The 24,372-nt window shown below is 45.4% G+C and overlaps 1 protein-coding gene across 4 annotated transcripts in view; it reads left to right on the forward strand.

Moving 5' to 3' along the window:
• Positions 1 to 23,784, forward strand: part of LOC105006258 (glutamate receptor ionotropic, NMDA 2B) — a 120,212-nt gene extending 96,428 nt beyond the window's left edge. For 3 of the 4 annotated variants that reach the window (XM_034295577.1, XM_034295578.1, XM_034295576.1), the window contains 7 exons: positions 6,291 to 6,444; positions 6,781 to 6,906; positions 13,759 to 13,988; positions 14,232 to 14,392; positions 14,794 to 14,981; positions 16,688 to 16,926; positions 20,487 to 22,757. In XM_034295577.1, coding sequence (XP_034151468.1) covers positions 6,291 to 6,444; positions 6,781 to 6,906; positions 13,759 to 13,988; positions 14,232 to 14,392; positions 14,794 to 14,981; positions 16,688 to 16,926; positions 20,487 to 22,757 — 3,369 coding nt within the window. Of the gene's footprint in view, positions 1 to 6,290; positions 6,445 to 6,780; positions 6,907 to 13,758; positions 13,989 to 14,231; positions 14,393 to 14,793; positions 14,982 to 16,687; positions 16,927 to 20,486 lie in introns of all 4 variants that reach the window. The other variant, XM_034295575.1, reaches the window with a different exon arrangement.
• Positions 23,785 to 24,372: the final 588 nt, after the last annotated feature.

Raw genomic sequence — 24,372 nt, forward strand, 5'->3', positions numbered from 1 at the left:
ATAGCCTACTTTTCTTGATCAACCATGAAATGGATCAATGTGCCTAATGGAGTTCTATTTCAGAGCAATTTGGTTTTTGTTGTGAATAGCAAAAATAAAACCATAGTTCACTATAATGATAATGAAAGAAAGAGAACAATTGCAAGATAGAGTCATTAAATAAGAAGTGTGAACCAACCTTATACTTTCTAATTTGACAAAATATAAGTCAGAACAAGCAATGCTGTTGGAAAATCATTCCCTGCCAACCTTAAAGGGGTTGGGCCTGCCATAATTCTCTTCCAGAGCTTCAAATACAGGAATAATGATTCACAAGGATCCACGTATAAGACACTGCTGAGGATGTGCACGCGATAATGTTCCAAATACGTCCTACAATTGTGGTCCCATTCTGGTAATGACGATAACGTGTAAAAATGTGTAAAATTACATATCTAATATTGTGTTAAATTATGTCATGAATTGTGCAACAGGCATAATCTCCCTTAGGCAGTGATGGTTGCCTTGGTAACGTCTTTATTTTAAATTGCTTAAATTGTACATTTATACAATAGGCAGCAATCTATAATATCCTTTATAACACTTCAAAAAAATCAATGGCTTGTAGGCCAAGATATGCTTTTTTTGTCCTATTAAGTCCATGATGTTTTGAGATTTGGGGCGGAGGCAATCTGTCACATTGATTTCATCCTTATAAGGAAACATGACCATCAGTGTACAGACTTCTCATGTTAAAGTATTGGAAATCAGAAATATGATAAATTCAACATTCCTCTCTGGTTGGCCCTGAAGGCAAACAAATGCAAAAGGTAACAATAGGTAAACAAATGGTAGAACGCCACAAATGCACCAGATAATCAAGCTGTAAATAACAATACATTCGAAACATCTAGAACTACCACATGTATATTTTTAAATGTAGGCCATAACATATAATGTATGCATATAAAAATATGTAGGCAAAGGTGTAAAAGGTACAAAGTTGTAAGTACTCAGTTGGGTTTGGCAGTGTTCACTACTTTAGGGAAGCATATAATTAAGATTTAAGTAACCAGTTCAAAACTGACCAGTGATCAATTAAATAAAAAGGAAGAGTGTAAATTAGGAATTAAGGTCCCTGGTTAGTGTATTTACCTGGTCATTTAGGAACTTCCCAAAACTGGTGAACACAGTTGAGTACTTCTATTTTGTACCTTTTACACCTCTGTATACAGGCTTCAAGATGGTCGGTTTTTTCTTTAATTTATTTGAATAAGCTGTTGGCTACCTACTGAACCTTCTATATGGCTAGATGAAAACAAATCTCAGCTGGAAATGGACATTTATCAGAGTCAATATGGTGTGCTTTTGCACACTTGTTTTAAAGTACAGCTTTCAGCTCTGAAATAAGTTATATTACTGGTAATAACTGCAGTATTAATGGTAGTGTCTGTTTCTAGTTTAACAAGTAGATTGATGAAAATATTTATTATATATATTTATTATAAATATTTATATTATATAAATTAACATCAGAATTACTCTTATTAATTGATAGGATATCCTGAACAAGTGAATGTTGGTTGTATCTAGTTAGACATTAGATTTAACAAAAATCTAACTTTTTTATTTTTACTATTACTTTTAATTATTTAATTATTACTTTTAATAAGATACTTTATGTAAAGATATGCATTTTTGTGTATGTATAGTTAATGTATGATTACTTACGTAGTTATACATTATCTTACAAAGTATTCACCCCCTTGGACTGGAGCTGTGAGTCACTGTGCATAATGTCCAAAAAATTGCTTTGGTCCTAAACAAGCATCATGTTTTGCGCAAGCCTATAACACCTCACACCATCCTGAGAACACCATCCATGTGAATCATGGTGGTGGCAGCATCATACTATTGGGATGCTTCTCTGCATGAAGGCCTGGAGTATAGAGGGTAAAGCATGCAGAATATTACAGATAAATCCTGGAAGAAAACCTGCTGAAGTCTGCAAGGGACCTGGGACTTGGGAGAAGATTAATCTTCCAGCAAGATTGTAACACCAATCGAGTGCCAAAGCCACAAAAGAGTGGCCTAAAAACAAAATGGAGTGGCCCAGGCAAAGCCTCAATCCAAGTGAGAATATATGGAAATTATTGAAAATTGCGATTGCTATTGCTATTGGTCCGCATCCAACTTGACGGAGCTTGAACAATTTTGCAAAGAAGAATGGGCAAAAGATGTGGTGCCTAGATGTGCATGGCTGATAGAGACTTATCCAAATAGACTCATGGCTGTACTTACGATCAGTGTTCATGGCTGTACGTATGTTCTAACAAATATTACCAACTAAAGCGGGAGAATAATTATGCAATATCATTTTGATTATGGACTTCTAAGTATTGATTGTTGGAAAATCTGCAGATTGAATCAGTTTTTATTTAATGTTGAAACCCAGTAATGTATGGAAAAGCCCATCTGGGGTGGATACTTTTGAGAGCCACTGTACACCCATGACCAGCTCTGGAACCTGAGTTTTTAAGAAAACTGCACCACAGGTTATTTAACTCTTCTGCATGTCATTCACCAGTACTGACCGTACTGCGAAGTAGGGGGTTAGGGTTAACTAACGGAGAACTGCCCACTTCTACTAACTCAACACTGCAGGAGGCTGTTGACTACAGTAATATCCACAGTTACATTATCCATTTTAGCCATTTAGCAAACTTTTTTTTAATGCCAAGCCACTTAGATTCAATATCTATACTGGGCCTCCAAGCCCAGAACCGTCACCTCTTATAAAGGTGTGCCATTGGATTACAAGGGTGACTAATGTACCAGTTCTTTCCCACCTACATGTTGAATGTTAATGAGGGAGCATCTCTTCCATCCCAGTGCCGCTCAGCAGTGTCCTTCTCACACTGGCCACCTGCCAGGTTGTATCTGAAACTCTTTATGGCCTTAGATTTGCACACTGGGGCTGTACGGATCACACAGATGCCTCTTGACACAATGCACCAGAGCTGAAAACAAAAACAGTCAAAGTAATAAAAAAAATCATTGCGGGTTTAAAGTCATTTTGCGATGACTTAGTTTTCCTCCCTGGTGTCTACATTGAGAATGTGAATTCGAGGCAGCACTAATTTTCAAAATCCCACATTTTCGAGGCAACACTCTTCTCGAGGCAATACTCTTTTCGAGGCAACATTTTTGATTACATGAGTTCGGCTTCTGTGAGGGAGTCAAACAAACACAGATATACATGAACACAGAAAACACACGCTGGCACACATTCTGCTCGCTCATTCTGAATAACACCCACGAAGGTCACTTTTATAACGAAGAGAGTCCAAGCCGTGGGAGGGAGATGGAGGGAGAATGTGAAGAGAGGAAGTGAGTTTACCATTGGACAGGCTAACTCCCACCAGGGAAACACACACCTACTGTAATACTATATGATGTAAGTGTATTTCATCTATACCTCAAATAAGATCATTTACATTGGTGAAAAAAGTATATTCAAATTAAATCCAACCCCAAATGAATATGAAATATTACCAGTTAATCTGTCCAGTGCCGAGGAAATATTATTAAATAACGTTATGAAATGATTGATTAAAATGTTCAGTGCATACGGCCTCAATTATACTGTCATTACTTCACAAAGCAGTGAGCTAGGTGAAGCATTAGCACTAACCAAACGGTTCCTAATAGGCCAGAGGCCGTGAAGACCAGGACAAATGAAATGGCTGCAATGCGGATGAGAGAGATTTTCCTGAGAAAGACAAAACCGTCCTGCGTGCCCTAGTGAAAAAAGAGCGTTCAGTAAATTACATGCACATTTGGATGGCACCTCACTTCCCATCAGAGGACAACTTTAAGCTTGACGCCAACTGTGATGGCATTTGTATTGTCTTAGCACGTATTCCAGTGGTCTGTTATCTGGATGCGGAGACACACTGGGAGATGCATATCATCCCATTGAACAGGGGAGATCTGAAAATACCCAAACATTTTATTTTGGGCCATTTGATGTTATGGAACTAATAGAACATTTCTTAAAGCTGGCCCAACACATTAAAAACACTATAACACAAACACATACATTGTACTGTAGGACGGGATATGAACACTGGCAATTTCTTGACTCCAAAAAACTCCAAACAGTGCTGCTGTGAACCATCACATGTAAATCTCTGTTGATGAAGCTGTAGCAATTGTATTGGCCAACGAGTAACAGGAGGGTCAAAATTAAGTGACCACTGCAAATTGAACACTTCTGTTCCTCACTCAAAACTTTCCTTTTCAACTTTTTTGGAAAGGAAAGAAAAAGGTGCAGTTGTCTCTTAATTTTCTCCGGAGCTGTGTGTGTGCAGCATTAGCCAAAGATGTGGTAGGACCGATGCCCCTTCTTGGGTCCTACAATGCCTTGGCTGCACACTTCATTGAGTTCCTCATTAGTTTTGTGTGAAATAATGCTAGGTTGCACCATTTAAAGTCTCGTTCAGTAATGTTGCAATCAAAGTTTGCTTTTTTCGCATTAATGATTGTGGAAGATGTCTCCTTTGATCACACTTTTGATTATGAGATAGAAATTATGGAAATTTTCTTCAGTCAACTGTGATGGGTGCTATACAGTAGGAATTCTCTCTGATGTGAAACAGTGTGATGTATTGTGCCACATTACCTACAGCACTTCAAAGGGTCATTTTGAAACAGCTTGCATTTGATTAACTGGTTGTTACAATAACTACGTTGGGAGGAGTGCAATATCAAAATGATGTTGTGTTCTGATGACTTAAGCAATGTACTCATTGCATTTCACCAAAAAACGTAGTGGTTGAATCAATGATGTATGAGTGATGAAAGATATTTACACGCCCAATGAAAACACAATCGGTGAGGTTGAATGTAAGGCTAGCTGTGTTGCTAGCTGAGTTTTGTGCTAACTAAATAATAAATAATTGCCATTTGCACTTGCATTTGCCTCATCGCACAGCTATTCATTCATCACATACTATTTAAACATTATACCTAATACATTTTCTTCTTAAATTTGCCTTCATTATTCATTTAGAATTGCCATTTGCACTGTATTTGCCTTCATTGCACATCTATATATTCCACTTGTAACGTATACTTTACTTAATACTTGTAAAGACACTGCCCTCATCTATTTGAACTTCTGGTTAGATGCTAACTGCATTTCGTTGTACTGTACTGTTCAATTACAATAAAGTTGAATCTAATCTAATCTAGAACACTTTGAAAAAATCACTACATGCATACTACATTAACCAGAGAACACTCTGGCTCACAAACCTCTAGTCAACAGACTTGTTGCCCCCCTTTACCTTCCACTTGGGCACACACACACACACACAGACAGACACACACACACACAGACACACACACACACACATCGTTAACTGTCAGTTTTGTCCCACTTTATACTGGTGCTGTAGGGCTCAGGTATATATAGCTGACTATACCTGTAGAGACAGGAGGAGGAGATTAACAAAGATGGAGGCTATTTCAAGCTGCCATGACCCACTGTGGTAACCCACTTTCTTCCTCCTGCTGTCTCCCTGTCTCCTGGTCCCATCCCTCGGCCTGTCTGTCTCTCTCTCCCCTCCTTTATTCTGTCTCCTGGTCCCATCCCTCGGCCTGTCTGTCTCTCTCTCCCCTCCTTTATTCTGTCTCCCTGTCCCATCCCTCGGCCTGTCTGTCTCTCTCTCCCCTCCTTTATTCTGTCTCCTGGTCCCATCCCTCGGCCTGTCTGTCTCTCTCTCCCCTCCTTTATTCTGTCTCCCTGTCCCATCCCTCGGCCTGTCTGTCTCCCTGTCCCATCCCTCGGCCTGTCTGTCTCCTTGTCCCATCCCTCGGCCTGTCTGTCTCTCTCTCCCCTCCTTTATTCTGTCTCCTGGTCCCATCCCTCAGCCTGTCTTTCTCCCTGTCCCATCCCTCGACCTGTCTGTCGCTCTCTCCCCTCCTATTTTCTGTCTGTCTCTCTTTCCCTCCCTCATTCTCTCTCTCACTCCCCTCCTTTATTATGTCTGTCTCTCCCTCAGTCTCTCTCCTTCCACTACTTTATTCTGTCTGTCTCTCCCTCAGTCTCTTTCCTTCCCCTTCTTTATTCTGTCTGTCTCTCCCTGCTTCTGTCTGTCTCTCCCTCCCCCTCCCTGCTCCTCTATCACCCCCCCCCCTTCGTTTTGGATCTCCCCCTCCCTCACAAGTGTCCACTCGGTTGTTAATGCGTGGAGAAACAGTGTATGTCGGTGATCTTCTCCTGCTCTCTCCCTGTCTTCTCTCAGGTAGAGACAAAGAAGGCCCACATGGCGGTGGGCTCCCTAACCATCAACAAGGAGAGGTCGGAGGTCATTGATTTCTCGGTGCCCTTCATCGAGACAGGTATCAGTGTCATGGTGTCCCGAAGCAACGGCACTGTCTCACCCTCTGCCTTCCTTGGTGAGTGTGACCCTCAAACAGACCCTGGCAGCTTTACAGCACTACCTCAGTGTCCGTGCGATGTGTACTAACACTGAATTCTAATGTTCCTAACTCTGTCCCCTCCCTCTCTGTCTGTCTCACTCCCCTTTGATCCTTTCTTTCCAACACCCACTCTGTCTCTCTCTGACTTCCTCTCTCCCTCGCCTCCATCCCACTCATTTTCTGTTTCTCTGTGTACTACTCATTTGCATATTTCTCTCTCTCGCCCTCCCTCTCTTGACCCCTCTCTCTCTCTCTCTCTCTCTCTCTCTCTCTCTATCTCTCTCTCTCTCTCTCTCTCTCTGCCACTCTCAGAGCCCTTCAGTGCTGATGTGTGGGTGATGATGTTCGTGATGCTGCTGCTGGTGTCAGCCATCGCCGTGTTTGTGTTTGAGTACCTGAGCCCCGTGGGCTACAACCGCTGTCTGGCCGACGGCAGAGGTAAGAGGGCCTGGCTCCACACCGGCGCAACATTTCAATCATACACTCACTCACACACACACACACTCACACTCACTCACACACACACACACACTCACTCACTCACACACACACACACACTCACTCACTCACATTTGTTTTACTGTACTTGTGGGGACACAGTATTTACCTATTTTCCATATCCCCTAATCCTAACGTAAGTTTAACTCTAAATCTTCACCTCAATAACTTAATCTCTATGCGTAAACTTTACCAAATCCGAACACCTATGTCTATCCGTGAACTGTAACATATGTTTGTCCAACCAGAATTCACTTTTTCTACACAATTAAAGGTACCCTGCCCCACTGGGGGACATTTCTAGGGCAGTGAGTTCACACATCTGGCCAGGAGGAGCAAGGATTATTTTTTGCAGACCAAAAGGCACATAATACCACTGTGGCTCCTGAACCATGAGAAAGATCTGAAAAATGAACATAGTCATATTTTATTTCATTTCGCTAAGCAAGCAAGCAAGCAAGTTTATTTATATAGCACAATTCTTACATTGAAGCAATTCAATGTGCTTTACAAAGAAAGATATTTGAAAACAATAACACAAAAACAAATACTCAAATGAAAACATCAAAGCAAATGAAGACTCCATGTTGCACCAATTGTCAATTTTAAATGAAGTCGTGTTTGTCCTTGACTGACAGAGCTGTTGGATGTCTTTCCGTGATGTTCCTATCAGCAGACATACTGATTAAAGTACAATGTGTCAAGATATTTCCTCTTTCTGAAAGACTACAACTTTAAAGCCATAATTTCCTGCTCTGCCATAGTCCCTCCTCTTCCTCTCAACTCGACAGTTTCTTGAAATCCAAAGTATACTAGATGCTACAAGCAAGCTAACTTTACAATAAGAAGCAAAATGGCTTGTCGTCATGATTTGAAGAATTCATTTTTGAAAAATAATAAATGCAACACTTTTGTTTTTGTCCCCATTTATTATGAGGTGAACTAAGATTTTCTCTATGTACACAAAAGGTCTATTTCTCTCAAATATTGATCACAAATCTGTGTAAATCTGTATTAGTGAGCACTACTCCTTTTCGGAGATAATCCATCTACCTCACAGGTGTGGCATATCAAGATGCTGATTAGACAGCATGATTATTGCACAAGTGTGCCTTAGGCTGTCCACAATAAAAGGCCACTAAAATGTGCCGTTTTACTGTATTGGGTGGTCCGGGGGGGTCTGAAATCCAGTCAGTATCTGGTGTGACCACCATTTGCCTCACGCAGTGCAACACATCTCCTTCGCATAGAGTTGATCATGTTGTTGATTGTGGCCTGTGGAATGTTGGTCCACTCCTCTTCAATGGCTGTACGAAATTGCTGGATATTGGCAGGACCTGGAACACGCTGTCGTATACGACAATCCAGAGCATCCCAAACATGCTCAATAGGTGACATGTCTGGTGAGTTTGCTGGCCATGCAAGAACTGGGATGTTTTCAGCTTCCAGGAACTGTGTACAGATCCTTGCAACATGGGGCCGTGCATTATCATGCTGCAACATGAGGTGATGGTCGTGGATGAATGGCACAGAAATGGGTTGTCCATAACACAAGCCTGCCCATACCATAACCCCACCGCCACCATGGGCCACTCAATCCACAATGTTGACATCAGCAAACCGCTCACCCACACGACGCCATACATGCTGTCTGCCATCTACCCTGTACAGTGAAAACCAGGATTCTTCCGTGAAGAACAACTCTCCAAAGTGCCAGACTCAAGTCGGTTACGATGACTAACTGCAGTCAGGTCGAGACCCTGATGAGGACGAAGAGCATGCTGATGAGCTTCCCTGAGACGGTTTCTGACAGTTTGTGCAGAAATTCTTTGGTTATGCAAACCGATTGTTGCAGCAGCTGTACTACACATTTGTACTACAGCAGTTTAACAAGATTAAAGTGGCAAATAAGTGCATTTATTCTATTGATTTGAGCCTTGCTTCTTGCTAAACAAAGAATGGCAATTGTTATTTTGGCTAGATTAATAAGATGATGTAATCAGTGGCTAGTAAAAAATGATGTAATCAGTGGCTACTGTATTTACAAATGGCTAGTTACTGATGTTATAATGGCAAATTATTTGAGCCTTGCTTATTATAAAACCATGCCTGTGGAATTAACTGTTGAGATCTGTGGCCAGCATTATGAATTAACAAACATGAAATGCAGTTATTTGAGCTACTGTCTGAACATTTAGTACAACAAAGAGTGGGGTCCTTCACTAAATCTGGGGAGTTGAGAAAGCATCGATTCCTAGCTATTTCTCCTAGTAAATTTGTGTTAATGTTTGTGTAGCAGTGTGCGAGAAAATTTCTATTTTTAATCAATATGTTTTTTCTGCTTGCACCTGCTCATTTATGAGCCGGTGATAAATGTACAGGGTACATTTTTGACTTTGTTTGTGTTTCTGCCAACTGTAGCTGGATATAAAACAAGGGCCTAGTCTTTTTAGTTATGTCTAGTAAAACCTGTAACATTTATTTCTCTTATTGAAAACCTTGGCTGTCACAGGCAATCTACTGTACAATGCCTAGTCTTTTTAAGCATTACTTTGCTGATATTGCAACAAATGGTGGTGTCCTTGATATAATGACCATATCTAGTGGAGAGTTGAGAAAACATTAATTCTTGGCCATTTCTTCTGGTAAACATATTTTTATGTATGTTTTTAGAACTGCGAAGATTCAGAATTTGCTTGTCAAAAGCAAATTATCAATGGAAACAGTCCTTTCCTCTGGTAAAAAATGTGTCAATGTTATTGTTGGTTGGGAGGTTTTTTGAAGGTATGAGGCAGAACAGAGGCACAGGTAGAAACGGAGGGCTTTTAATAAATAACTAAGATGTAACAAATCTAAAATAAGAAACAGATCCGAACAACTACAATTGGAACGGAAGTCAAAAGAATGAGTGACGAGGTGCACTAGGAAAGGAGGAACTTGAATAAGCACACTGATCAGGAACACAGATGAGGGGGTGTGGTCACCTGCCTCAACACAAACATGACACTCCCACATGACAACCACTAAACCCTGATCACTTCCTCCCCAGAACACTCCCACATGACAACCACTAAACCCTGACCACTTCCTCCCCAGAACACTCCCACATGACAACCACTAAACCCTGACCACTTCCTCCCCAGAACACTCCCACATTACAACCATTAAACCCTGACCTCCTCCTTCCCAGAACACTCCCACATGACAACCACTAAACCCTGACCACTTCCTCCCCAGAACACTCCCACATGACAACCACTAAACCCTGACCTCCTCCTCCCCAGAACACTCCCACATTACAACCATTAAACCCTGACCACTTCCTCCCCAGAACACTCCCACATGACAACCATTAAACCCTGACCTCCTCCTCCCCAGAACACTCCCACATGACAACCATTAAACCCTGACCTCCTCCTCCCCAGAACACTCCCACATGACAACCACTAAACCCTGACCACTTCCTCCCCAGAACACTCCCACATGACAACCACTAAACCCTGACCTCCTCCTCCCCAGAACACTCCCACATGACAACCACTAAACCCTGACCACTTCCTCCCCAGAACATTCCCACATGACAACCACTAAACCCTGACCTCCTCCTCCCCAGAACACTCCCACATGACAACCACTAAACCCTGACCACTTCCTCCCCAGAACACTCCCACATGACAACCACTAAACCCTGACCTCCTCCTCCCCAGAACACTCCCACATGACAACCACTAAACCCTGACCACTTCCTCCCCAGAACACTCCCACATGACAACCACTAAACCCTGACCTCCTCCTCCCCAGAACACTCCCACATGACAACCACTAAACCCTGACCACTTCCTCCCCAGAACACTCCCACATGACAACCACTAAACCCTGACCTCCTCCTCCCCAGAACACTCCCACATGACAACCACTAAACCCTGACCTCCTCCTCCCCAGAACACTCCCACATGACAACCACTAAACCCTGACCTCCTCCTCCCCAGAACACTCCCACATGACAACCACTAAACCCTGACCACTTCCTCCCCAGAACACTCCCACATGACAACCACTAAACCCTGACCACTTCCTCCCCAGAACACTCCCACATGACAACCACTAAACCCTGACCTCCTCCTCCCCAGAACACTCCCACATGACAACCACTAAACCCTGACCTCCTCCTCCCCAGGACACTCCCACATGACAACCACTAAACCCTGACCTCCTCCTCCCCAGAACACTCCCACATGACAACCACTAAACCCTGACCACTTCCTCCCCAGAACATTCCCACATGACAACCACTAAACCCTGACCTCCTCCTCCCCAGAACACTCCCACATGACAACCACTAAACCCTGACCACTTCCTCCCCAGAACACTCCCACATGACAACCACTAAACCCTGACCTCCTCCTCCCCAGAACACTCCCACATGACAACCACTAAACCCTGACCTCCTCCTCCCCAGAACACTCCCACATGACAACCACTAAACCCTGACCTCCTCCTCCCCAGAACACTCCCACATGACAACCACTAAACCCTGACCACTTCCTCCCCAGAACACTCCCACATGACAACCACTAAACCCTGACCTCCTCCTCCCCAGAACACTCCCACATGACAACCACTAAACCCTGACCACTTCCTCCCCAGAACACTCCCACATGACAACCACTAAAGCCTGACCACTTCCTCCCCAGAACACTCCCACATGACAACCACTAAACCCTGACCTCCTCCTCCCCAGAACACTCCCACATGACAACCACTAAACCCTGACCTCCTCCTCCCCAGAACACTCCCACATGACAACCACTAAACCCTGACCTCCTTCTCCCCAGAACACTCCCACATGACAACCACTAAACCCTGACCTCCTCCTCCCCAGAACATTCCCACATGACAACCACTAAACCCTGACCTCCTCCTCCCCAGGACACTCCCACATGACAGCTAGTAAACCCTGACCACCTCCTCCTCTGTGTTCTGAATACATTTATATGTTTTTCAGGAATCACATCTCAGATCTGACAGGGACTGGACAGTTGTTATAAGATCTCCTGGTTGCAAAGAAATAATCAATGTCTCAACATCCTATTCATGCTGGACTATATTTAGAGACTACATATTTTTTCCACCTCTCTCATCCTTCATGTTCCACTGCTCAACAGCACTCGCTTCAGTCATTAGTAAGTGCTTTGAGCGGCTGGTCAAGGACTACATCACCTTTATTATACCCAACCAAGATGACGTAATGGACACTGCGCTGCCCGCCACCTCATCTCGCCTGGACAAGAGGAACACTTATTTGAGAATGTGTTTATTGACTACAGTCTGGCTTTCAACACCTTAGTGCCCTCATAGACTGCAAGGTATCTGGGGCACCTGGCGCTGGAGCCAGAAATAAGCAAGTGGATCCTTGGGTTCCCTGACGGGCTGATCCCCTGTCGACTCCACATCACAGATCCTCAGTTCAGAAGCACCTGGCGCCTTAGTGCCCTCATAGACTGCAAGGTATCTGGGGCACCTGGTGCTGGAGCCAGAAATAAGCAAGTGGGTCCTTGGGTTCCCTGACGGGCCGATCCCCTGTCGACTCCACATCACAGATCCTGTGCAAATATGTGCACAGTGCCTGCCCTCCAGGCCTTTTCTTCCAAACAAGGGAGTAGGGAGACCATAAGGATCATAATGGACCTCAGTCACTGAAGTCATTGGCTGTTTACATTGCTACTTTGATCTCACACAAGGGTTCACAATTTTGGATGCCAACAATTAATTGAGGGGTAGCAGTGGTTGTAGTGGTAGTGGTAGTAGTAGTAGAAGTGTCAGTGGTAGTAGCGGCAGTAGTAGTGGTATTGATAGTAGTAGTGGTGTTAGTAGTAGTAATGTAAGTAGTAATAGTCCTGTTAGTTATTGTAATGGTAGTAGTAGTGGTAGTAGAAGTAGTTCTTGTAGTGGTGGTAGTAGTGTTAGTAGTAGTGGTGGTAGTAGTATTAGTAGTAGTGGTGGTAGTAGTGTTAGTCGTAGTGGTGGTAGTAGTGTTAGTAGTAGTGTTAGTAGTAGTGATAATAGTAGTGGTGGTAGTAGTGTTAGTGGTAGTGGTGGTAGTAGTGTTTGTAGTAGTAGTGGTAGTAGAGTTAGTAGTAGTGGTGGTAGTAGTGTTAGTAGTAGTGGTGGTAGTAGAGTTAGTAGTACTGGTGGTAAGGGGCTTTGGGGAAAGGCTCTGGACAGCACTGACCTAGCAGACAGACAAGTCAGGAGTGTCCAGGACAGAGAGACTGATTCCTAGGCCATCAGATTGCTAAACTAACTCACTTGGCCTCAGACATTCACACTCACACATTAATTCACACTCAAGCTCATTTACGCAAACTCACCAGGGACATAAAGTTTCTATCATTCATACTTACACTCACTTTCGCAATCTACTACACACACACATTCACACATTGAGTCTGTGTTGTATAAACGAGCAATTGTACTTGTTTACATTCTCTGTGTTATTTTATATTTACTTACTTCATTTAACCGGCTGCATATTTTAGGAGCTGAGTCACAAGCATTATGCAGACATAACGAGGAGGACACGCATGTACAGTAACACAAAATAGGCATGCTAATCTACACCTGAACCCAGGTTGTTGAACAGAATCACACACAGCATAGTGGTCCAGCAAGTCAAGTTCCTTCTGCCCCGGCCTTTATGATTCAACAGCTAGTCAAAACCTGATTGCAGCACATGGAACCTTCCCCCGAAACCATTCCTCATTGTGACGACACGTACTGTCTCTCCGTCAGAGCCGGGAGGGCCCTCGTTCACCATTGGCAAGGCCATCTGGCTGCTGTGGGGTTTGGTCTTCAACAACTCCGTCCCTGTGCAGAACCCTAAGGGTTGGACCAGTAAAATCATGGTGTCCGTGTGGGCCTTCTTCGCCGTCATCTTCCTGGCCTCCTACACCGCCAACCTGGCCGCCTTCATGATCCAGGAGGAATACGTGGACCAGGTGTCTGGGCTCAGCGACAAGAAAGTAAGACCTGTGGTTAAATTTCATTAGTCCTTCACTCGCTCGCTCATCCCATGTCTGTCTCTCACCTCCGTTCCATCTCACGTTCCATCTTTCCTTGAGTCCCTTGATTTCAATCTGTGTCCTCTGCGTGCCAACACTTTCCACACTCAATCATTACTTATCTCTCTCTGTTGTTCTTCTACAACTCTCTTATCTGTTCACACATTCTCTCTCTCCCTGTATCTTTCTATCTCCTCCTCGCAGTTCCAGAGACCCAATGACTTCTCCCCGCCGTTCCGGTTTGGTACGGTCCCCAACGGCAGCACAGAAAGGAACATCAGGAACAACTACCAGGAGATGCACGGTTACATGGTCAAGTTCCACCAGAAAAATGTGGACGAGGCCCTGTATGGCCTGAAGACTGGGTGAGAAAGGGAAACAGGGTCTTTGACCGGGTGATCAGGAGTACCTGGGCCTTAGATCAGGGCAGATATGATGAGCCACTACTACTGATCAGTTGGAGTGTTTTAGATGTTTTTTGTCTTGTTTTCTATTACCTTGTTTTTTGAATATCTTGATGGATTTTTTTCATTGTTCCTCATAAAAAAAAAAACTCTGATTTCATTCCTTTCCCAGCACGTTTTTCTTTCATTTTTCGTCAAATGTCTACCATTAAACAGTACGTGCCAACAACAGCCCTCGGCAAAGCAGGCAAAACTCCATTATCCTTATCTCAGCGTTGGGGGGCTACTTAACAGGTTCGCTGGGATGAGTGGTAACAGTGTAAAGCCGAGTGACAAGTCATTACCGTGAATTCTCTCATCAGTAAACTGGACGCCTTCATCTATGACGCCGCAGTGCTCAACTACATGGCCGGGAGGGACGAGGGCTGTAAGCTGGTGACCATCGGCAGTGGGAAGGTGTTTGCCTCCACCGGCTACGGCATTGCCATTCAGAAAGAGTCTGGCTGGAAGCGTCATGTGGACCTTGCCATCCTTCAGCTCTTTGGAGATGGTGAGAGCGACGCTCGTTTAGAATTGGGGTTGCATCTCCCCCCCCCCCCCCCAAATCCCTGGGTTATCCTGAAATGATGTTTTTTTTTCCCGTCCTCATCTTAGCAAGATCTTGCCACCAGGGTTTTGTAAATATTCGTCACATTTTAAGAAAAGTCACTGAACTTTGCAAACTGACAAAAAAATGACAAATAGTTGTACTTCTAGCAATACAGCTGGCGAGTCATGCCATTTCATTTAAGGTTAATGGTGCGCTGTGATGGAAAACTGATGTTTCTCCGGTCAGTTTACTTGCATTAATCACGGAGAGAAATGAAACAAAAGAAAAAAGGCTACATTTAGGAGTTTGCTGTCTTAATATTTACATGACAACATTGTCAGTAACCGCATACTTTTAGCAAACCTACCAACTGACTCAAATATAGCCCACTCAATCCTATGGGAATTGGTTATGTACTTTGTCCTGCCTTGATTGAGCACCAGTCAGAGCTAAATTAGAGGCCATATAGAAGTAGTTTTTCTTAGTGCTGCATGTGTCTGTGCTGCAGCCAGTTTATTTGGGTGCGTTCCAGCGTGTGTCCTGGACCCTCCAGGGTCCACCATAGAGTCCCAGTTAGAGGTGCCAGTATAGCTCTTGGTGTTGTTCTGCACACTGTGGACGGGAAGTGTGTTTGTGTGAATGTGGGTCAGCTCTACAAAGACTGTATTTGTCTGGGTCCTTTGTTCATCGGTCTGTCTACAGGTAGGATTTCAACCTGTTGGCTGTCTGTGTTTAATGATCACTGTCAGCACTTTATTCTGTGTCTATGCATGTAGTTTAGATATTCCCATCACGTGTGTGTGTGTGTGTGTGTGTATGTGTCTGTGACTCTGTGTGCCCCTTTTTTTTTCATTTTATTTGTGTGGACCAAAAATCCGCAGAAATATAATAAAATATGGACAATGTTACCTTATGTGTGTGAAAACCGGTCCTTATCCGATGTCATCCGCGATCTACAGCCAAGTGGCCCTCACCCCTCGCAGGGTTTCAATGTCACACTGACACGTCCCAACATGCAGTCCTCTCACTGTGGCCTAGTTCCACAAAGTGATACTCAAACACTCAGAGACCAGGGGCCTGTGATGACTGCAAAGGGGGCCCGGCTGGTTTGACGATGAGCCTCTCGGACGCCTAGGGCCCCAGAGGGTCCCAGAGACCCATCTCCCACACATTTGCCCTAGTTATCCAGGAGCCATTCAGCCACTGCAAGCAGAGGGCCTTAAGTTTATTGTTTGGGTGTGTGTGTTTGTGTGTGTGTGTGTGTGTGTGTGCGCGTGTGTGTGTGTGTGTGCGTGTGTGCATGTGTGTGTGTGTGTGTGATCCTCTGCGGGCTGGCACTGACGCCTCAATATAGGATTAACTAAGTAACCCAGTAATACCACAGACAGTTTGCATGAGAACTAATTGCTGCTGGTAGAACACAAGGTGACCCATTCAGAGACAGAGTCTGGCACCCAGATAGACACACACATCATGTTCTCTTTCACACACACACACACACACAGACACACATTAATATTTACGCGTCTACTCAAGCCAATGTGACTTAGAACATCAAATCCTCCCTTCTCCACCCTCGTCAAATTATACCTCCCTTTTCTCCATGTTCTCTCCCTTTATCTTTTTCGACTCCTCCCTCCCTCCGTCCGTCCTGTTCCTCACTCCAGGTGACATGGAGGAGCTGGAGGCCATGTGGCTGACAGGGATCTGCCACCACGAGAAGAACGAGGTGATGAGCAGCCAGCTGGACGTGGACAACATGGCCGGCGTCTTCTACATGCTGGGGGCGGCCATGGCTCTGTCGCTCATCACCTTCATCGCAGAGCATGCCTTCTACTGGCAACTGCGCTTCTGCTTCATGGGCTACTGCACGGGCAAGCCGGGATTCGTCTTCTCCATCAGCAGGGTGAGCCACGCCGCCTCTGAGAACCGTAGCAACTGTATCCACTTTGATCAATCCCCTCGTACGCCTGTTGCGACTTTGCATTCACCCCCATTCGCACCTCCTCATACACCCGTAGTGTCCCTCTGTATTCACCCCCATTCGCACCTCCTCATACACCCGTAGTGTCTCTCTGTATTCACCCCCATTCGCACCTCCTCATACACCCGTAGTGTCTCTCTGTATTCACCCCCATTCGCACCTCCTCATACACCCGTAGTGTCTCTCTGTATTCACCCCCATTCGCACCTCCTCATACACCCGTAGTGTCTCTCTGTATTCACCCCCATTCGCACCTCCTCATACACCCGTAGTGTCTCTCTGTATTCACCCCCATTCGCACCTCCTCATACACCCATAGTGTCTCTCTGTATTCACTCCCATTCGCACCTCCTTATACACTCGTAGTGTCTCTCTGTATTCACTCCCATCCACACCTCCTCATACACCCGTAGTGTCTCTCTGTATTCACTCCCATCCTCACCTCCTCATACACCCGTAGTGTCTCTCTGTATTCACTCCCATCCGCACCTCCTCATACACCCGTAGTGTCTCTCTGTATTCACTCCCATCCACACCTCCTCATACACCCGTAGTGTCTCTCTGTATTCACTCCCATCCACACCTCCTCATACACCCGTAGTGTCTCTCTGTATTCACTCCCATCCTCACCTCCTCATAGTGAAGCTACATATTTATGAATGGCTGTTCTCTACTGAAGCTTTCTCCCTAGGACCTGTGCTCTACATGAATGCCCTTTGGAATATGTTTCTGAGTTATGACATTCATCATGAATCTAACATCATGAGTATTAATGTCTCTAATAGGTTAAAACGAGAATGCTTTTATGGGTAAAGTAGTCATAATAGAAGACTTGATAGGATAAATGTGAATGCCAGTGCCGTGTCTGCCCAATGCCAAACTCTCAAGTTTGGTTTGAACACAAAACAGTGTTTTTCTTTTGTTTTGATGCTGATGCCAGTTTTTCACATCCGGGATAAATATAAAAAAATGTTGGGCCAAAATAAATTGTTCACTGAAGATATGGAAAAATCAGCAAAAGACATGAAAAGGGCAGATTACTAGTTATCTTGGGAGCAAAGTCACCCCAAGGTATTTGATTTGCATTCCAATTGTTTTGACATGGCTTCAGTGTGATTCATTGCGTCTCTGAAGGTGAACCGCTTGGGGCTGTGAACACGTGGCTAATTTACTACAGTGCCACACACATCATTGTGCTATTCATTTAAAAACCACGGCAGAATAAAACAGGAGTTAAACTTACCGTTTGTGTTAAACTTTTATAGGCAGATGTGACCAGTTAAAACCAGAGTGAAATTATTACTGGCACACCTTGTCATTGTGACACATGCTTATAATATGATTTGTTAGTGTTGTGACAGTGAACATGTTTCTGTGACTCTTGATTCAGTTAGGCTTCTGAAGAAACAACGTACAGTGTGCGCCTTTATTAGTATTCCCTGCCACAAACCAGATTACCATTGGATAATTTAACAACAATGAGGAAAATTATTGTTTATTATTCCTGGGGTATGGCTTCATCTGGTTTTACAGTTTCCATTGACAACCCCACTCCCTGTGCCACTGGGTTGATTTAGTTTTTTTTTTTAATTTCACAGCATAATCCAATAAACGTTATTACTATTGCAGCAGTTAACATTTAAGCTCAGCACTGTAAGAATGAGAAATCTGTCACGGCTGATGGAGTCACATGTGGAAGCTCAAGTTGATTCCAGTTTCTCTCTCAGCACCGGCGAAAAACAGTCGGCACATCTTCCTTAGCTAGCTATCCCTCTTGGGCCCCGGCCACCTGCATCACTTTAACTAATTCATTATATTGATTTAAGAAATCGTCTAACGAGTTTAGTTAAGAAACGATCTAATGAGTGTAGAAGAGGACCACGCTTGTATGAAGCCTAATCAATGTCTCTTTAAATTAAAACATTGCACAGGAGTATTATTTTTCTACTCAAGCACGAGGCACGTCTTTGAATTTTAAACCACTTCGAGGTTATGGATTTCCAGTGCCTGAATGATTGTTTATTTCACGCCCTCAGGCCAGAGCTGTGCGCCCCCCTCCCCCCTGTCCAGTGCATGACTGTTTACGCGTGGCACACTGACTGTGGAGCGCCACTGGGACAGGGCCAAGAATCATTAGAAGGCAGTCTATTGTTTTGTTTGTTCGCGTCTGCGAGCAGCTGAAATGGGGCAAACAATCTAGATAGGTCATGAACCCGTGCATGATATGTCATCTAGCGTTGCCAAGGACTAAAACGTTAGATAAACGCCAGGACAGCATGTCACAGAGCAGTCTAGTGGGACGGTGGGACGCAAACGTGGAGGCCATGTTTGATGAATCGAAGAGGCAGGAGGTGGGTAACGGATCCTGCTGGACACAGAAGACAGGGGGTCCCCAGCTAGACATGGAGAAGTCAAACAATTGAATAGTTGGCAAGGAACAAGGTTGGCAGATGACATGGGAATGACCCCTTGAAGGGAATCTACCAGAGGGCCATTGACCTTTAATGGTGGCCTAAATGTCCTATTACCTCTGTTGTCATTTTCAGCGAATCATTGGGTCAGATTGATTTGATCCCCCTCATCCATCTGTCATGCCTCGTTTAGCCAACTCCCCATCTATTTTCATTTGAATATTGTATTTTACATCACAGGATGCAAATGGCACAGTTTGTCTTTCTATCATCAATATGCCAGTTCTTCCTGGCCTCATCCACTCTCTGGAGTTCTATGTTATTGCATGGCAGCGTAAGTATATAGTCAGGGGTATTTAATAACTGCCTTAGGGTGCCGTTCAGCTGAATTCTAATCACATTGATGAAAGGTATTGACCTCTGAGGGCCTATATGGCTTTACTGCATCCCTGTCATTATCAATCATCCCCCCATGCTCACCTCATTCCTACTGCCTCCTGCTTTCCTGTCACATTTACACACATACAGTAGATATAGGTTACATTCATTATATCAGTCCATGGTCCTTTATATTCCTACCCTTAATGCAAATGAAAAGAAACAAACCATCCAATCCAGAGACAATAGACGTGTCGTTTTTGTGTGACTGTTACAGTGTAACCTTGCTCAATATTCAGCATACAGATACATAGACAGATGTATAGACTTTGTACTTTAGTGTTTCCCAATCCTGGTCCTCGGGACACAAAGGGGTGCACATTTTAGTTTTGGCCCTAGCACTCACACACCTGATTCAAATGAGAGACTTGATGATCGGTTGATTACGTCAATCAAGTGTGTAAGTGGTAGGGCAACATTTGAACAGGTGTGTGAGTGTCAGGGCAAAACCAAAAACGTGCAACCCTTTGGGTCCCCAGGACCAGGATTGGAAAAACACTGACGTACAACAATGTCCTCAACAATCTTTGTTTCCCTGACAACTTTCTCAGCCTATGCCTTACCTTCAGCTGCCCTTTCGGTCCCGTCTCAGACCTTCTCTAATGCTGCTTTAATGACGCTCTTCACTTGCAGGGCATCTACAGCTGTATCCACGGCGTTCAGATCGAGGAGAAGAGCGGCTCAGCGCTGGACTCGCCGTCAGCCACCATGAACAACACCCACTCCAACATCCTGCGTCTCCTCCGCACCGCCAAGAACATGGCCTCCCTGTCTGGGGTTAACGGCTCGCCGCACAGCGCTCTGGACTTCATCCGCCGGGAGTCGTCCGTATACGACATCTCGGAACACCGCCGTAGTCTGGCCGGTCACTCGGACTGCAAGCCCGCATACATGCCGGAGGACAACATGTTCAGTGACTACATCAACGAGGTGGAGAGAACATTCGGGAACCTGCACCTGAAAGACAGCAACCTTTACCAGGACCATTACTCGCATCGCCATGGAGGCTCTGCGCTGGGGCTCAGCGGCCCGCCTCTCAACCGGCCCCACAGTCTGGGCAGCAACAGCTCTCTGGAAGGGGGCATGTTCGACTGTGACAGTCTCGGGGGAGGAGTGGCGCCCATTTTCACCACCCAGCCGCGCTCGGCCCTGACCCACAGGAACATGAGCAAGTTTGACCTGATTGCCGGTCAGACGCCCCCGCCGGGCTTCAAATCTGGACTCTCGGACCTGTACGGGAAGTTCTCCTTCAAGGCAGGTTCTGGCTACATCCCCGGGCACGACAGGTACTGCGGGGGAGGGGGCAGAGAGGATGATGGGAACATCCGTTCAGATGTCTCAGACATCTCCACTCACACCGTCACCTATGGGAACCTTGAGGGCAACGCTAAGAAGCGCAAGCAGTACCGGGACAGCCTGAAAAAGAGGCCCGCCTCAGCCAAGTCCAGACGGGAGCTGGATGAAATTGAGCTTGGCTACCGGAGAAAGCCTTACCACACCGGGTACCACCACTATCATGGCCACCGCTCGTCTCCACCTCTACTGCCCTCCGAACGCAAAAGGGCAGGAGGGGGCAACTCGGGAAGCTCGTCCTACCTGTTCCGCGACAAAGAAAGCGTGAGGGATTTCTATTTGGACCAGTTCCGCCCCAAAGACGGCGTACCCCAGTGGGAACATGTGGATCTGACAGATGGTCCTGGTGGGGGAGGCGGGGTTGGGGGTGGTAATTGCACCAGTTTGGTGTCAGTGGATGACTTCCTGAAACAAAACAAACCCAAGAAGTCGGAGTCCAAGAGTGGGGGAGGCACGTCCGTGGCGGGGTTGGCAGGGGGCGACTGGGAGTGTCGGAACTGCCGTGCCAGTGGAGGAGGGGGCAAGCAGATGTCGATGCATGGCAGCGGGGCTGGGGATCGGGGAGGTGGTTATGGTGGAGGGGTTAGTTGTGGATCCTCTGGGGGCGGAGGGAACAGCCGCCCCAGCTCAGCCACCTGCATGCGCTGCGAGGGCTGCAAAAAGACAGGTAACCTATACGACATCAGCGAGGACAACAACCACCTCTTGGAACAGATGGGGGGTGGGAAAAGTGGAGGCGCCCAGCCTCAATCACAAGGTCAGCGCCGAAAGAGTGGCGGCTTTGGTAAACCACTCCGACGGCAACACTCCTACGATGCTTTTGTAGACCTTCAGAAAGAGGAGGCTTGTGAAGTGGGGGGTGTCATGGGGGGTCTAGGCGGGGGCATAGGGGATGCTGGGATGGGCGGTATGTTGCCCCCTCCAAGGAGCGTTAGCTTGAAAGAGAAGGAGCGCTACATAGAGGGTGTTAGCCCCTTCGCCCACATATTTGACAGGCACGGGGGCTCAGAAAGGGAGCGAGACCGAGACCCACTGTTCTACGGTGGTGAGAGGGTCAAAGGAGCAGGGTCATCGTTCGCCCTGTTCAGAGGAGGCGAAGGCCTTCACCGTCGCTCAGTAGGGGAGCGAGACACGAGGGACAGAGATAGAATCATGATGGAGGGAGGTGGAGGAGGAGCCTACTCCTTATCCAAATCTCTCTACCCAGATAGGGTCAACCAAAACCCCTTCATCCCAACCTTCGGCGATGACCAGTGTCTCTTGCATGGCGCCAAACAATACTACATCAAGAAGCAGCAGCAGCAGCAGCAGCAGATGCCCTCCAAAAACAGCCCCAGTGACTTCCGGGGCTCCATGGGCTTGACATCCTTCTTGCCAGCAACTGCCAATGCCGGGGTTATGTCCAACATGGCCCCCAGGTTCCCCAAGGAGCTGTGTCTGGGAGGGAATCTCCACGGCTCCACGCTGGGTGTGGGGCCACCACAGCGCCCGTTTAACGGCAGCAACGGGCACGTGTACGAGAAACTCTCCAGCATAGAGTCGGACGTGTGAGGGAAGACGTGCGAGGGAAGACGTGCGGGGGAAGACGTGCGAGGGAAGACGTGCGAGGGAAGACGTGCGAGGGAAGACGTGCGAGGGAAGACGTGCGAGGGAAGACGTGCGAGGGAAGACTTGCGGGGGAAGACGTGCAGGGGAAGACGTGTGAGGGAAGACGTGCGGGGGAAGACGTGTGGGGGAAGACGTGCGTGAAGGTGTGGGAGGGAGGCAAACCTGCTTCTGCTGGGAAGTCAGGGTAGGAAGCCGCAAAACACTTTAAGCATTTAAGGAGAACAGTTGGTGAGAAGGTGAATGGTGAATATAGCAGGACAAAAAGCAGGTGGAGGTAGAGGGAAAATGGAGACATTCATACCCAGTTATTTTGTAACAAAACAAATTGTAGAGATGATAAGTGGCATGGGTAGGGTTATGTTAACCCTGTCTGTTATCTGACCGTTGCTATCTAAACAGCCTAAAAAAAACACATAAATGTCACACCTCTTTGAATATGATACAGCGAGTTTCAGCCAAATGGTTTATATTCACACCTACAGAGTCATTACGAAAATTAGCGGGCTGATAAGCAGTTGCCATCTGGTCAAGTGTTGTCCGAGAAAGGACATGTTGTCATGTTTATGATAGCCCTGACCGGAAACTAGTTTGATAGAAAACCACGGCAGTTTTTACCCCTGCAACTTTTTAAAGTCACTCTCCTGCTCTTTGCCTCCCGTCCTCGGCTCCCTCCTACCCGAACAACTCTTGACTCTTGCTTGCCATGAGAATACAATCATAAATTAAAAACAAGATGTTCGTAATGAAATAACAGGGTAAAACAACAATAATATGAATAACAATGTGAATAAGAACAATTATATTAGTATTATGAATGATAATACTCCTTATGACATTAACTTTGATTTGTGTTCCTTTGATATTTTAATGTGGTTTAATATTTGTAGTTATTACTGTCTAATTTAACTAACTAGACTGAAATTTGGGGTAACTTAGAAATGTCCTTGTTTTCCATGAAAACATACATTAGTTTGAGTAGGAAATATAGCAAAATGAATAGAAAATATAGTAATTGACAAAGTCAGAAATAATGATTTTTAATTGAAATAATTATTGTGGCCTTCAAACTGCTTTTGTCAAAGAATCCTCCGTTTCCAGCAATTACAGCCTTGCAGACCTTTGGCATTCTAGTAGTCAGGTTGTTGAGGTAGTCTGAAGAGGTTTCATGCCATGCTTCCAGAAGCACCTCCCACAATTTGGATTGGATTGATGGACACTTCTTACGATCAAGCTGCACCCAAAACAGCTCAATAGGGTTGAGATCTGGTGACTGTGCTGGCCACTCCATTGTAGACAGAATATAAGCTGAATGCATCTTCCCTAAATAGTTTTTGTATAGTTTGGATCTGCGCATTGGGTCATTGTTCTGTTATAGGAGGAAATTGGATCCAATCAAACGCCATCCTCAGGGTATGGCACGGCGTTGCAAAATGGAGTGATAGCCTTCCTTCTTCAAGATCCCTTTTACCCTGTACAAATCTCCCACTTTATTACCACCAAAGCACCCCCAGACCATCACATTGCCTCCACCATGCTTGAAAGATGGGTTCAAGCACTC

This window comes from Esox lucius, chromosome 11 (genome assembly GCF_011004845.1).
Source record: "Esox lucius isolate fEsoLuc1 chromosome 11, fEsoLuc1.pri, whole genome shotgun sequence".
Classification (NCBI taxonomy): domain Eukaryota; kingdom Metazoa; phylum Chordata; class Actinopteri; order Esociformes; family Esocidae; genus Esox; species Esox lucius.